This window comes from Neltuma alba, unplaced genomic scaffold (assembly GCF_004799145.2).
Source record: "Neltuma alba isolate B1F8T4 unplaced genomic scaffold, ASM479914v2 tig00011020_pilon, whole genome shotgun sequence".
In the NCBI taxonomy this organism is placed as follows: domain Eukaryota; kingdom Viridiplantae; phylum Streptophyta; class Magnoliopsida; order Fabales; family Fabaceae; genus Neltuma; species Neltuma alba.
The window spans coordinates 73,910-89,319 of record NW_021635773.1 but is presented as its reverse complement, the minus strand read 5'-3'; the positions used below and the strand labels follow the sequence as shown (position 1 = coordinate 89,319).

The 15,410-nt window shown below is 33.9% G+C and overlaps 1 protein-coding gene across 1 annotated transcript; it reads left to right on the top strand.

Annotated features, from left to right (window-relative positions):
* Positions 1-2,254: 2,254 nt before the first annotated feature.
* Positions 2,255-2,926, top strand: LOC114760776 (zinc finger BED domain-containing protein DAYSLEEPER-like). Its single transcript, XM_028950060.1, has 2 exons — positions 2,255-2,729; positions 2,819-2,926. The coding sequence occupies exons 1-2, from the start codon at positions 2,374-2,376 to the stop codon at positions 2,883-2,885; spliced, it is 423 nt and encodes a 140-aa protein (XP_028805893.1). The 5' UTR covers positions 2,255-2,373; the 3' UTR covers positions 2,886-2,926.
* Positions 2,927-15,410: the final 12,484 nt, after the last annotated feature.

Sequence of the window (15,410 nt, the reverse complement as noted above, 5' to 3'; positions counted from 1 at the left end):
GCCTAAACCTGTGGCGGGTTGGCCAGTTCAACCCGCCTAATTTTTTTTTATTTCAAAATATTGCAATATGGGAGTATGACCATGGATATGGACTAGTGGACCGTGGAAAGCATTAAACTATTAAAGATTTGAAGCCCTACTCTCACAGTCTCACTCTCGACTCTCGTCGCCTCTCAGCCTCTCAGTCCTTAGATTGACAGATTCTCAAAACCAAAGTCCCAAGACTCCCAGCTCGGCAGCTCCCAAGTCTTGATTTCAGCAGTCAACGCCATTGCTGCCATTCCCCTCTCACTCAGTCACTCCCTCAGACTTAGAGCCCAGACTGTTAGACACTCAAAATCAAGATTCAAGAGTGAAGCTGTGAAGACCTCACTAAGTCACCTCACAGAGTCATAATGCTAGCTAGTCCTTGGCTCCTCGCATAATCGCCAGTCGCCAGTCACCTCCTCAATCCTCACTCGCCTCATGGAGTCATGGCCGCTAGCCACTACCTATCCTCAGTTCTCAATCACCTCCTTGGCTCCTTACACCGGCAATCAACCCTTGCTTCTCCATTTCTGCCTTTCTGGTTTGGCACTTTGGTAGCTCGATTCTCTTATCCGGTTATCCCATTGATCAATTGTCACTCACGATTCATCTTCTTGGCCGACTTTTTTTTTTTAAGTGTGAGCTAATGAGCTAATAGAGCTATAGTTGTGTTGCTTCAATGCTAGCATTTACTTTTGATATGAGATTCTGAGTAATTGTTGAGTAATTGTGATTTTGCTGGTTTGTGAATTTGTTGCATTGTTGAACTTGTGTTTTTACAGTTGAATATAATTATGTTTGTTTGCAGTAGAAGTTATAAGATGTCTTCTGGTGTGAATGATAAAGATAAGCATCAAAATGTTAAAACTACTGAAACAAATGTCAATGAAGGAGAAAAAGAGAAAATGCCTGATCCAGAACCTCAATGTTTTGTGCAAGATAATGCAACCAGAAGTAAGAGGGCTAAAAAAAAAGTTGCACATCTTAAGTTTGGAAGTATTTTAATGAATTTGTAGAAGATGGAAAAGAAAAGGCTACATGTAATGGTTGTAATAAAATGTATTTGGTCAATGGTAAGGATTATGGCACTTCTACACTTTGGCGTCATGTGGCTTCATGTATATCACTCCCAAGGTATAAGGATGTTGGCACCATGATGTTAGATCAAGCTAGAAAGGTGAGAAGTAGACAGATTGATAATAAGGTGTATCGGGAAATACTTGCTAGGGCTATTGTTGTGCATGATCTTCCCTATTCATTTGTTGAGTATGAAGTAATTAGGGAATTACATCAATATTTGAATCCTGATTGTAGGCCTCTTACTAGAAAGACTGTTGTGGTCGATGTTTGGAATCTTTATTTGACGGAAAAGGAAATTCTGAAGGCAAAAAAAAAAAAAAGATAGTAAATAGTCATAGTAGAGTGTGTTTAACTACTGATTGTTGGACTGCAATAATGAATCCTGATTGTAGGAATATTACTAGAAAGACTACCGTGGTCAATGTTTGGAATCTTTATTTGAAGGAAAAGGAAATTCAGAAGGAAAAAAAAAGATAGTAAATAGTCCTAGTAGAGTGTGTTTAACTACTGATTGTTGGACAGCAGTAACATCTAAAGGATATATTTGCTTGACTGCTCATTTTGTTGATGAGAAATGGAATCTTAATAGCAAGATCCTTGCTTTCACACACTTGGAGCCTCCACACACTGGGACTGAATTAGATAAGAAGGTGAATGAATTATTGGTAGAATAGGGGATTAAGAATAAAGTGTTTTCTATTACTGTGGACAATGCTTCAACAAATGATGTTATGCAAAAAAAAAAAATTAAAAGAGAGGTTGAATTTGAATAGTGCCTTGAAATGCAATGGAGAGTTTTTTTTCATGTTAGATGTTGTGCTTACATCTTGAATCTCATAGTTCAGGAGGGCTTGAAGGTAGCAAGTGAAGCTGTGCACAAAATTAGAGAAAGCGTTAGATATGTAAAGGCATCAGAGGCTAGAATAATCAATTTTAAGAGATGTATTGAACATTTGGGGGTGTGATTTTGAAGTTAGATGTTGCAGCTAGATGGAATCCCACATTTGAAATGATTCAAAGTACGATTAAATATCGTCATGCATTTGCTAACTTAGCTTTCAATGACACCCATTATCATCATTGTCTAACAAGTGAAGAGTGGTCTAAAACTGAGGAGATGTGCAAATTCTTGAGCCCATTCGCAACAATAACGAGGTTAATTTCTGGGTCATCATATCTAACTTCTAACATGTATTTTGTGCAAATCTCAAAAATTGAGTCACTGTTAAGAGAACATGTTTTTAATGATGACCTGTTATTAAAGATATGGCTATAAGGATGGTTGACAAGTTTGACAAGTATTGGAATGAATACAATTATAGTGTTATACTTGCACTTGCAATTATTCTTGATCCCCGAATGAAGTTTGACGTCATAAAGTTTACTTATGCACAACTTGATCCCATAAATTATAATGACAAGATTCAAAGCATTAGGACAAAGTTATACAATATTTTCAATGAATATAAAAGTATGGGATCATCATCTTCAACTTCTACTGGAGGTGGAGGTGAATCAAGTTATAGTAATGTCAATGTCTCAGGACCAACAGCATCTTCTAGCCAATCTACTCATGTTGCAGTACTTGCAAATGATAATGATCATTCTTCCTTGTTTTTGGTGTAAGTTTTAAATTTTTGCATTCTTTCAATGTCTTATACATATGTCATTTTGATTAACATTTTATTGATGCTTTATTTATATTATGCAGGACTATCTTAATTGCTAGATCAATGATTGTGCAACAATGGAAAAATCTGAGCTTGATTTCTATTTAGAAGAAGCAACACTTAATCCTCGAGTGTTTCATAAGTTGAATGAATTAGAGTATTAGAAAACTAACTCAACTCGACTCCTTGTCTTTCAAGGATGGCATGTGATATTCTTAGCATACCAATTACTACGGTGGCTAGTGAATCAGCTTTCAGTATTGGTTCATGAGTTCTCACAAAGTATCGAAGTTGCCTTCTCCAAGAAAATGTTCAAGCTCTTATCTGTACCCGTAATTGGATTATGGGTTTTCCATCTGGTAATATAATTATATTTATTCATTTATCTGATAGGAATAGTTTGCATTATTTTAATTATTATCATATATTTCTTTCACATTTTTCAATTATTTGTGGCAAATGAACATAAGCAAAAGGAAAATGTTGCTGCTGCTACTGTCAACATCAATATTGAACCAGCTTTAAACAATGCTTCAACTTTAAATGTCATCACCATTAGAAACAATTAGATCAAGATTGTCATTTATTGTTGCATGTTGATTTTATTGGAAAAAATTATGTTTAAAATTGTGTTTTATCATGTTTGGATTTGGATTTGGACAACCATATATTTTGCTTGTGTTTTGATATGTTGTAATTTTGTTTGAATGTTTATAATTGGAATACTTTCAATTATTTCTGTTGTTTGTTTAATTTTTTATTATTTATAACTAAGTGCTAACTGCTAACATATGAAAAAAAAGGAGGATACTCGAAAAAGTGCAGCAACATAATAATTTTGTAGAATCGAGTTTCTTCTAAATTCGATAAAGCTAGGCCTGAGCATTTGGTTGAGAAGAATTCAGGTAACAGGTCTAAAAAGATTTTTGTTCTGTGTTTAGTTTTTTTTTGGTTGATAATATAGATATATTTTGAGTCTTTGAGATGATGAATTGACTGACCAAGTACTTTAAAATAGACAGAATAATAGAATATGATGCACATCTGTTATGAAGATTTATGAATAAAATTGTATATTCCTTCTCCAAGTATAGAATTCATTGAGATTTGATAAAATATATTTCATATCTTGTGTATCAAAATTTTAGGAGTCTTTTATTTATTAATGCCATTTTTGAACTAAGGTTTGAAATTTGAGAAGGTTCTTAGGATTCAAATATTGAAATTCAGTGACTTTAATACAATCTAATGTCTGATTAGGGAGAGCTAATTTCTTCAAGGAACTTATGTTTCAACTTCTTGTGCTTAGGTACATTCATGGTAGACATAATTCAAGGCAGAGGGCTTGAGATAATTTTGGTCTTCTTGTGTATATTCTGATGTGGGTTTTTCTGCATATGGATACTTTTTTTTGGGAAACCAAAAAAAAATAAAAATTCTGACGGGTTAGTGGGTTAGGGTTGGCAGAATACTAACCCACCAGGAAACGGGCTTTTTGAACCTACACTGAGCAACCCATGACCTGCCACAGGCCAACCCGCAACTTGTGGGTTAGCCCATTTTACCAACCCTAGCTGAGATTTGGGTTCTTGCATGTCTTGACAGTGTGTCTAGGCTCTTTGCATCTTCCATAATGATAAACCTTCTTATTTTGGAACTGAGATTCTATCCTAGTAGTTCTTGGCCTTCCTGAAGGCCTTCTAGTTATGGGTGGATGCAAGATTGTTTAGGTCAACATATGAGTCACAGTAGATGCATCCGACTGTGGACAATCATGCGTTGCAATTAGTCTCATGCTATTTGCATATATTTTCTCCTATGTGGACAATTTATAACAGTCATCTATATAATCATACACGCTATGGTGAACTAGTTTGATTATCGCACACGCATATGGACATGGTATTCTACTCATTTGCCATGCCAAACATGTGCATCTGTGAGAAATAAGATCAATAGTCACATATATGATGTGTCCCTCAATCATTGTCTGCACCAAAATATGGTTATCACCATAATATATTGCCTCCATATACGCATCTCTTGCTATTTGTTCTGACAACTTTGATTCGATATTAGGCCCTACACCATTTTTCTAGCTTCTCATCCCTATTTTGCTAGCAACCATCTTCTTGGCCAGCTTCTCTTGATGCTCTTATATCAAAACCGGCAAGACATGCTTCCTTTCTTTCAACATACACGTATTAAAAGACTCAACAAGATTATTGGTGATGTTATTCCATCTCTTAAAAGAAAATTTACTTTGTGCCTATCTATCCACATCCCCATGAGATTCAACCCATTATGCCAATTATGGACAAAACAATCTTAAATTTCTCATTGCAACATTAAACTCAATATCATGCCTTGCATATGCAATTCCATCAAGTAAATTAAATGCATTCTCCTTGTTATTTTCTGAAGTTCGTCTCACACCTCTATTGATTTTCACATACTATGCACTATAATTTTCTTTCATATGTTGATAGCAAAAAGCATGTCTCTCACCATGAAATACTGCCCTGATAGCACCGATGATAGCATTACTCCGATTTGACACAATTGTCACTTGTGCTGATCTAGTTATCTCCTTCAGATTCTATAGAAACCAAGCCCATTCATCATTTGTTTCTCTGCTAACAATACCATATGCTAAGGGAAACAACTTTATTTGCATCAAATGTACAAGCTGATAATAAAGTTCCTTTGTAAGGACCACTCAAATGACATCCATCTATATAAATGATTGGTTTGCAACCTTGCACAAAGCCTTTAATTGAGTATCCATATGTAATGAATAACCTTTCAAATCAGTTGCTATCTAAGCCTTCCCATCTTGCAACTATATCAGGATCAGCTTCCATTAGTCTCTCACATATCCAAGGGATTACCTTATAAGAATCTTCTACTCAACTGTGTAATTCCATTAGTGCTCTCTTCCTAACCCTATATGCTTGAGTATAGTTCAACTACACTCCATATTCTTCATACAAGTCCTTTCTAATTTTATTAGGACTCTTGTCAATATTGCACCTCAAGTCATCAATCACAATTGAAGTAGCTAAATTTGACCTTCCTAAGTGATAAACAATTAAGCTATGTTGTGCATGATAAATGTGTTCACTTTTGTATGTTCTAATAGTTAAAAACTCAGTATCTTGATGTGCGCCCATTGAATATGCACCCATATACCATGGACAACCATCAACCTTACACTTCACAATGATCTTTTGCTGATTATTCTTAATAAAAAGGTATGAAAACTTTTGGGATAAGCTGTACTTGTATAATGTTTTGCAAAAGATAATGGCATTTGGAAATATTTGTCCTTTTCCAATAATCAAATCCTTCTATTTTATGGAATTCATTTGTGGTATAGGTGTTGGGATCATTTCAACAGTACAAGAAATTGATGGAGACTCTCCAATCTCATCAAATAAGGTAGGTGGAAACATAGACAGTCCATTGACACCTCCAAATGATTGATCAATCCTGTAGGAATTGACAAGTCAAGGTGCATGCATTGACAAGTTAGTAGCAAGGCAGTAACAACTGACATACCAAGAAATGACAATAATAGTTTTATTAAACTAAACTTACACATCTTACTCCTCCATTGCATTATCCCTTGTTGCTCCTATGTGGTCTTTATTTCCATTCTCTTCTACATATACATGACCACTTTCTTCATTGAACTTTATCAAATGTTCTACCTCATTATCATCTACCAATTCCGCAAACACAAATGAGAATTTTAAAAGAAATGAGTTACTTTCTTTTCTAGCAATTGATAATATAATTTCCTTCAATTCTTCATAACTTGTGCCCTCCTTTATATTTGTTGTTCTTACACTACCTCTCACATATCTCATATCATCTTCTCCATCATTTATAAACTTTCCCCCTATGTGAACAAAGCAAAATAGATACTTTCTAGACGTACTCACCATCAGTAATATAAACCTGCATCAAGAATCATGCAACTGTCATTGACAAGTCAAGCAGCTACATTGACAACTATCGCTGTATGATTGACAACACAATATCCCATTTCATGCTAAAGGTTTCTACCCACATTGGCCTTCATCTTTTTCTTCCTTTGCCACTAAACTAATATCAAAACAGAGCAAAACCACCACAAGCAACCCAAAAACAGAGCACCCATGATCATCCTACACACCCAACTTAAATAATCAACACACACTAACCAAAAACACAGCTTTTCTATTGATTAATTTGTCAATCCTAGACCAAAAACAAAAACTTTACGGTACCAAAGGCAAAAATGATTTTTTGATTTCCCATTCCCAACCAAATGCACAATCTTTTAAGAAAAGTAGGAGAGGAGGGAAAAGAAAATTCCAGACCTGAAGATTTGTAGAGATTCACATGGAAGTTCTTTGGAGTTTACTAATGTTAATGGAGAAGATACTTTATCATCAATGGCTCTTTCCTTCTTTCTTAACGTCTTCTCTCTTAACCATACTAGGCGGGAAACTCCTCACCCAACTCACTGTCTTTGTTTCTGATAGCTAGGGCAAGAGATTCATTTCAACATTCTGAAAATTACATCTATATTCATATAACTTAACTAATCTTGGGACCTTAATGTCATTTTCCCTAATAAATTTCCCCTCCCAATATAAAAATTCAATTCAATCCCTCTAACTTAAAGTGAAATTAAATGAATGACTCAAATGACCATTTAGCCCTTAAAATAGATAGGGTACAACTCCACATATAAAAATTTGCAACAATAGTTTTTTTTAAAAAAAAATCTATATTTAAAAAATTACAAGAAAAAAATAGAAAATGTGCAGTTTTTTATGTAAAAATTTACAATAAAGAATAGACGAACAACAACTATACATATGGTCATTTTCAACACCCAGTAGAAAATAACAATACATATAGAAATTTAGAAAAAAATTAATCTTTTGATCTTTTAAGTGTTAATTTGATTAAGACTTAATTCTTTAATTATTACTTGTTAGAATTGTACTTTCAACTCGGTTAAAATTTAGCCTCTTAGTTTTTTTTTCATTTAATAAATCAATCCTAATCATCACCCAACCATCCTATGTGGCAAGTGACATTATCAAAGTTGTTGATGTGGCTTCAAATAACCTCCACGCTTCATATCTCTATTAGCCACAGTCCTTCCCCTGTTTTCCCAAGGTAGGATGGAACCTGACGAGAAAATGGCAAAGAACTATTAGTAGAATTACTAAAGCAAATTTAACCGAAAGACCATGCATCAATTTTTATTCTTTTTTGGTGGCCTTTTCACTTTCCTTTTCAATCAGTATTAAAAAAGTGGTAACAAACAATGCAAGTTCTTAGGAATTGATTTGGCAGCAATCAAGCGGGAAAGCACCCTACTTTGCCTTGGTTAGTTGCTCCTTCATAGCAAAAATGGTGTCTGTCAACTTTTGAATCTTTTTCTAATGCCGTCTTCCTCTTGTTGGAGAGAAGCATTCTTTTATAACTTTGAGCTAGCAAGCAAATCGTGCCCTGCTACCGTTCCATCCTAACTCAAAAAAACAGGAGAGGGACTGGGCTGATAGAGGGATGAAGCGTGGAGGTTATTGAAGCCATAGCAGCAACTTTGGTAGTGTCACTTGCCATAAAGGATGGTTGGGTGATTATTAGGATTGATTTATTAAATGAAAAAAATAATTGAGAGGCTGAATTTTAAATAAATTAAAAGTTTACTGACTGAATTATGATTGAATTAAAACTTGAATGGTTAAAAGATTAATTTTTTTAAAAAAAATTTTTAACAAACAATTAAAAAAACATTTATATATAGTCGTTTACAACAAAGAATAAAGAATAACAGCTATACATATAAAAGTTTACGGCAAAAAAAAATGAAAACATGACAACTCTAGGTATAAAATAAACCCTACTCAACATTTTCTACAAATTTTAACGGCTAAATGGTCTTTTTACTTATCTATTTATTTTTATTTTGAGTCAAAGAGACTGAATTGAATCTTCAGAATCTTTTGAAGCTCAAAATATATTAAGCCTACATTGTGGGACTCAGCTAAAATTTTTCCTATAAACTAACTAGAACCAAGTGGCAGGGCCAAAAAAAAAAAAAACTATAAATCATTTTAACAGTCAATATTGGCGACTTCTTTATGCATTAATGGGATCTAGGACGCGTTGGCAGAGAGAGAGATTCAGGACAGAATATTCGTTGGCGGCAATGTAATAAACATTGGGTTTTTGTATTTTTCAAAAAGAAAATATTAATATTGAGATTGCAAATTAAGCACTGCGATACTTTGAATCATACTCCGATAATTTCATTCACATTACTGGCGCGATGAGGGCCAAGAAGAAGTAATTAAATTTTCTGTAATCAAATATTCAAATTCCTTTCTTACTTGAATTTTAATTTCCTCCCTAGTTTGCCCTATAACCCATTCATCATTAATCCTCACTAACTAGTCTGTTTGAATTATTCATTAGAACAAAGATTATCAGTTCATCAAAACAATTAGGATACAGTTCAAGGGCATGCCATATACTATATTTAATTCTCAGTATAAAAGTTAATTGACTAATTTAAGTAAATAAAAAATTAGTTAAATTAATTATTTATAATAATTAGTTGTTGTTTTTCTTAAAATATCTTTATTAATCATATGTATTAGCTAAAAATTACCATTTGATGAAATATTTAATATGTACAACTAATACAAGAATCATCTTTAAAAAAATTAGATAAAAATAAAAGACAAAATATATTCAGATACTATATTTGGGACCAAATTAAATGTTAAACTAGTTCTTATATTAAAGATAAAAAATAGTATATAATATATGCTAGAAATAAAAGGCTTTTTTTTGTGGGCAATGAAAGGATATTACAACGAACTAAACCAGGGTCCTTTTAGAGACCAAACAGCTTCTAAAACCAGAAAACTGACGTAAGCCATTGTGCGTTGTGAACATGATCACTATATAAAACAATGGATAAGAGGAGAAAGAAGAAGAAATTTTGATGCGTCTTATTTTAAAAATTAGACAATTAGGATAATAAAATTTAACAATGATAACTCTAAAAAATAAAATAATATTTAATACTTATATTTGCAAAAGTCACATTAAATGTATTTAATTAAGTATTTTAGTATTGTCTAATTATTTTAATAATACATTAACTATTTTTATTTTATAACGTTTTATTTTAATATTTTTCTTAAAATTATCATATTTTGTACCTATAATATATATGCATTATGTAATAAAATTTATGTTCTTTTTAGTCATTTATATCTAAACTTGTTTTTCTATCAAACATCTTAGTAAATTTTATTTCGTCAAACCGACTTTTCATTTCATAAAATAAATTCAAATATAAATCTTATTATACTAATTAATTTTTATTGTAAATTATTTTTATAAAATCCTGATAAAACAAAAACTACTTTTGCCACTACTAATTCAAATTGGCTTCAGCTTCAATTGTGAGTTTTTGACAAAAGCTCTTATTTTTTTATTAAGGCAGGCCAAAAATAGAATTTTAAGGTTGAAAAGTGGTTTTTTTTATCCTATCTTGATTTCAAACAAGGCCTTCTTCTGTGAGAGGGAAAATTAAAAATGTTTAGAGAAAGAAATAATAATAAACATGTTATTAGTAATTGCTAAAACGTGTGCACAAGATGTATGAACACTAACGACATGGATAAAATTAATTTTGCAGTGATTAAGAAAGACTAATTTTGCTTTAAAGTTTTTTAAGATTAAATTTGGCTTCAAAATTAATTTAGCATGTATGGACATCAAGGAATAAAAAACCGGACCGGGAATTAAACCAGCCAAGACAGTGGGCCAAGGGTTACTAGTTGGACTGTGGTCGGACCAGGGTCAGACCGGCCATATAAAAATAATATAATTTAATTCACAATATTAAAATAAAAGAGATAACAGTCACTAGATAACAGCCCCAACTCATACATATGTATCTATGTATATGGTCTTGAATATTCAAATAAAAAAAATCATATATTGCTTATTAATCAATACCTTTTTCTTGACCAAAAGACTACCAATCAATACTTGAAAGTTGAAACAGATAGATTTCGAGGTTCTTCAATTTCAAGCTAAGAGTGTTTATACTTCACATATCCAGAATCTATTTAATCCAATCCCCAAAGGAAACAAAATCTATATTATTTCAGCAAAAAAAAAATCATCTACTACTTTTCTCTCCTACTTCAAGTGTTTAGAAATCAAATAGAAAATTTTCATCTCCTCCCTTCCCAAACCTTTTGACAGCCAAAGATAAAGAAGGAGCAAAGGTAGCTCTTTAATCCCAAAAACACAACCTAGCTGAAAGAGAAAATTTTTGAGCTTACCCACAACTCAATGCATCGAAGGGACAATGTTGACTAGGATTTGAGGGAGACCTGCAACTTTCGAGTTTTGATTCTGCCTTTTATGAATGCCGGTAGCAAAGACCAAGCAGGACGTGGTGAGGTTGAGGGAAACTTGCGAGCTCAAAGCCTCAGGCTTGGGATGTGAATACAAGGTGGAGACCTGTGACTTTTGGTTTTGCCTTTTGCGAATGCGAGTGGCGAAGGCAAAGTAGGATGAGGAGAAGGCGAATGCAACTGCGATGTTGGGGAACGGCCGAACAAGGAGCTCTGCCATCAACGACGCAAGGGAGTAGGGATCTTGGAGGAGGCGATTTTGGCTTGGGTTTGAGGGACGAAGGAGCCTGCACCGCACGAGCCAGAGGGGAATCATGGAAGAGAAGGGAAATGAGGCAACTCGGCGAGAAAATGGAAAAGAGAAGAAGGTTTTTTTAAAATAAAAATGGTGTCATTTTGAGATTTCTAGCAGGCAAAAAAATATTACTGGTTTTTAGTGGTTAAACTAGCTTTTTACCGGTTTAGTAGACCACCAGTCCACTAATTAATTAAACCAGATCGATTCACCGGCCGGTTCGGTCTAGTTTTCTTTCCTTGATGGACATGCTTTCTTTTAATTTCACATGAACTCAAATCACTTTCAACTTGTATGTAGTGCTTTCTTGTTGCTTCTGCTTTCTTTTAATTTCACATAAATCCAAATCTTATTCATTTTTGTTATTTTTGGATTAAAATCTTGAGAAATTAGGAAAAAGAGACTCTTGAAATTGGAAAATTGTACGCAAGGACCAATTCACAAAAATTGTTATAATTTATTTATCAATTACTATCAAAACATATACTAATGTTGTAATGGGTCCTTTTTTACAAATTGTTTATTTTTAAAATCTTTTTTTACGATTTTTCGTAAAATCTTTCCCCTTTCAACTTATAAGGAATACCTTGTCCTTTTATCATACAATGTTTCTTTTTTATTGGTTCAAACCACTTTAACAACTTTAAAGTTAAATTCAATCTTTCTTCATCACTATCAAAGTAAATTTTGCCCATATCATTAGTATTTACGTATTTATATGGACGTGCATGTGTGAAGCATTTAGTAATAATTAGCTTGCAAGTGATGATCCTTGAAATAAATTTTTTTGGCTCACATGATAATTCAATTGTTACATTACATATATAGTTAATAACAAATATACTACAATCGTATCTACCAATGAAAAAAAAATACGATATGTTCAAAATTTATATTTCTTTTAATAGAAATTATAATTTAAATTAAAAAAAATCATAAACTCACCTATTAGGTTATGGGAAAATGACAAGAAAATGACTGTTGAATTCTGAAATGACAAAATGGGCATGTAAATTACTGAAATGACAAAATGGGCATGGGGTATCAATCTGAAATTTGGATAATTCGCCAAAAAGACTGAAATGCCCCTGAATCAGTCTGAACACATGAAGAACAAAGACATGACACGTAACAAGAAGGAGAGCTCAGAAGCTGAAAATGGAGGTGGAGCAGAGTCGAACACTGAGAAGACGAAAAAGGTAAGGAAAATTTCTCCTAAAATGCTCTTATCTACTCCTCCAACTTTCACCATTCTACAAATCTAATTTAGTATGGTGGAATTGCTTTGTAGGCAACCTGGTTTGTAGTGAGAGAGGGGTTGAACGTGGGTATTACGTAAGAAAGTGGAGCTTAATGATGTGTTTGGGTTTTCAAGTCAGTTTACTGGTACATGGTCTAATGGGGATGGGTTTATGAGTGTAGATGGTTTAAATGAAGAATCTGACCAGGATGAGAGAGTGATACATCAGAAATGGAAAAATGGTAGGAACTGATAATGTGGGCATGAAGTTTGAGGGCTAACAATAAGCATGAGGTGGTCAGTGTTGTCAAATTCATTATTAGAATTGTGAAATCCCATATTTAAGTTGTCAATGCAGCAAGTGTGTGTGCACATTTTTTGGGTGTTGCATTTTTTGTGAAATTGTAAGAAAAGTTTCAAAATCCTGATAAATGAAATTGATTATTGGGGAACTAAAATATTGATTTATGCTTCTCTGGTGTAGGTTAGGTAGCTTTGATGACATCTAACATTGGGTCAACATCTTCAAAGTGTCTTGCTTGTTACTTTCATATGGGTGGGAAGTTTACAGAAAATGGTGATGGTGAAGTTAAGTACTATGGTGGAACTGTTAGGGTAAGAGTGATCAAGGAGGGTATAAGGCTTGAAGATTTGAGGGTTATGATAGGAGAATGATTTGGTGTAGATAGTAATGGTTGCGACATTAAATACACATTGGGCTTTAATGATAGGATATTAATAGATCTTATTGATGATGATGAAGTTGACAGCCTATTTGAGTATAATGATAGTAATGCACATGTTTACGTAGCAGCTATAGGTAATGAGAATACAGAGGAAGAAGTGGCTGATCGAAACAGGTAAGTCACAAGTTTCTGATTATGAAAGTTGTTAATTGCAATAATGTCGTTGTTAATATCATAACAAATGTTGTAATTATACATGTAGCATGTCAAAATTGTCGGGACTGTCACAACAAAATGATGAGCCAATGATTGAGGATGCTGTTGAATGTGTGAATTACATAGCAGCTGAAAATGTTCTTAGCCTGCCATATGCAGTAGAGAGTGCACCAACTCCTTTGCTAGGAATAAATTCCCTGAAATGGAAGACAGTATTGTTAGGATTGAAGCAGACTTTTCTAGATGCGGATGATTTCAAGAAGAAACTACACAAATTCAGCATTGCAAACAAATTTGAGTATAAATATGTGAAGAATTCTAATGCCCATATGTATGTCAAATACAATGTTGAAGGTTGTCCATGGAGGATCAGTGCGAGAGCAGTTGGAAAGAGTACTCCAACATTTTTACGTGTAACGACATTCAAAAATGAGCATGTTCATAATGCCCAAGACAATCTTCACGTGACACATGGTGGATCAACTAGCTTGACATCATCAATTATAATTGAAGAGGTTAGGGATCATAAAGACATGCATCCAAATGATATAAAAAAGAGGTTGGAAAGAGATTATGGTGTGAAGGTCACATACAAGCAAGCATACAAGGCTAAGGAACAAGCGTTGAAGGACATACATGGCAGACCTGATCAAACTTACATGCTTATTCCATGGATATGTGACCGGTTGAAGGAAACCGATGACAAAATAGTGGCAAAATGGGTGGCTACAAGGAACAACAGATTTGAGCGTGTATTAATAGCCTATAGGTGTTGTATAGAGGGTTTTATTGCTGGTGCTAGACATGTACTGTATATTGATGGAAGTCATTTAAGTGGACCATATAAGGGGACACTACTTTCAGCGTCGGCTTATGATGTGGACAACGAATTATTACCTTTTGCCATTGCGATTGTGAAGGGAGAAACGCTTGAGAATTGGACATGGTTCTTACATATGATTAAGGAGATAGTTGGGTCAATGCAATTAACAATCATTTCATATCGACACAATGCAATTATAGGCACTGTGCAAGCAATATTCAGAGGTGAGTGACATGCGTACTGTTACAGACATGTTAAGGAGAATTTCAGAACATAAATGATCAAGTTAAATAGAGAAAAAGGAAGACTAGTGGCAACACAAGGGAGGATGGACTGCATTTCCTAGATGCCATTGCATATGCAAGGCTTGACACAGAGTTTGATCAAGCAATGGATAACATGAGACACTTCAATTCCCAATTATTTGAATGGCTTTTCAATCATGGTGATATTCACAAGTGGGCCTTAAGCAAGTTCCCTTTTAAACGATAGGACAACATAACAACAAACCTTGCAGAGTCATTCAATGCGTGGATGCTGAAAGAGAGAAGATATAATGTTGCCCAACTTATACATGAGCATCGTGAAAAAGTAGCCAAGAAAATGTATGCATCAAGCATGGCAATGAGCAAATGGAAGAATGGTGTAGGCCCAAATACAAATGCAACATTAATGGAAAATGTGGCGAGATCTGCACATATGTTAAGTGTTCCTTACAGAAGGGGTAGGGTGTGTGTCCATGCAGCAAAAGGAGCCATTAATGTTGATCTTGAAAAAGGTGAATGTAGCTGTGTAGCTTGGCAAATGTCAAGCATCCCATGCCCACATGCATGTGCAGCTATCAAGGCCTTGAATTGCAATGTGTATGATTTTGTTGAAGAATGCTACAAGATTATGTCCCAATAAAAGATTTATGGTAGGAC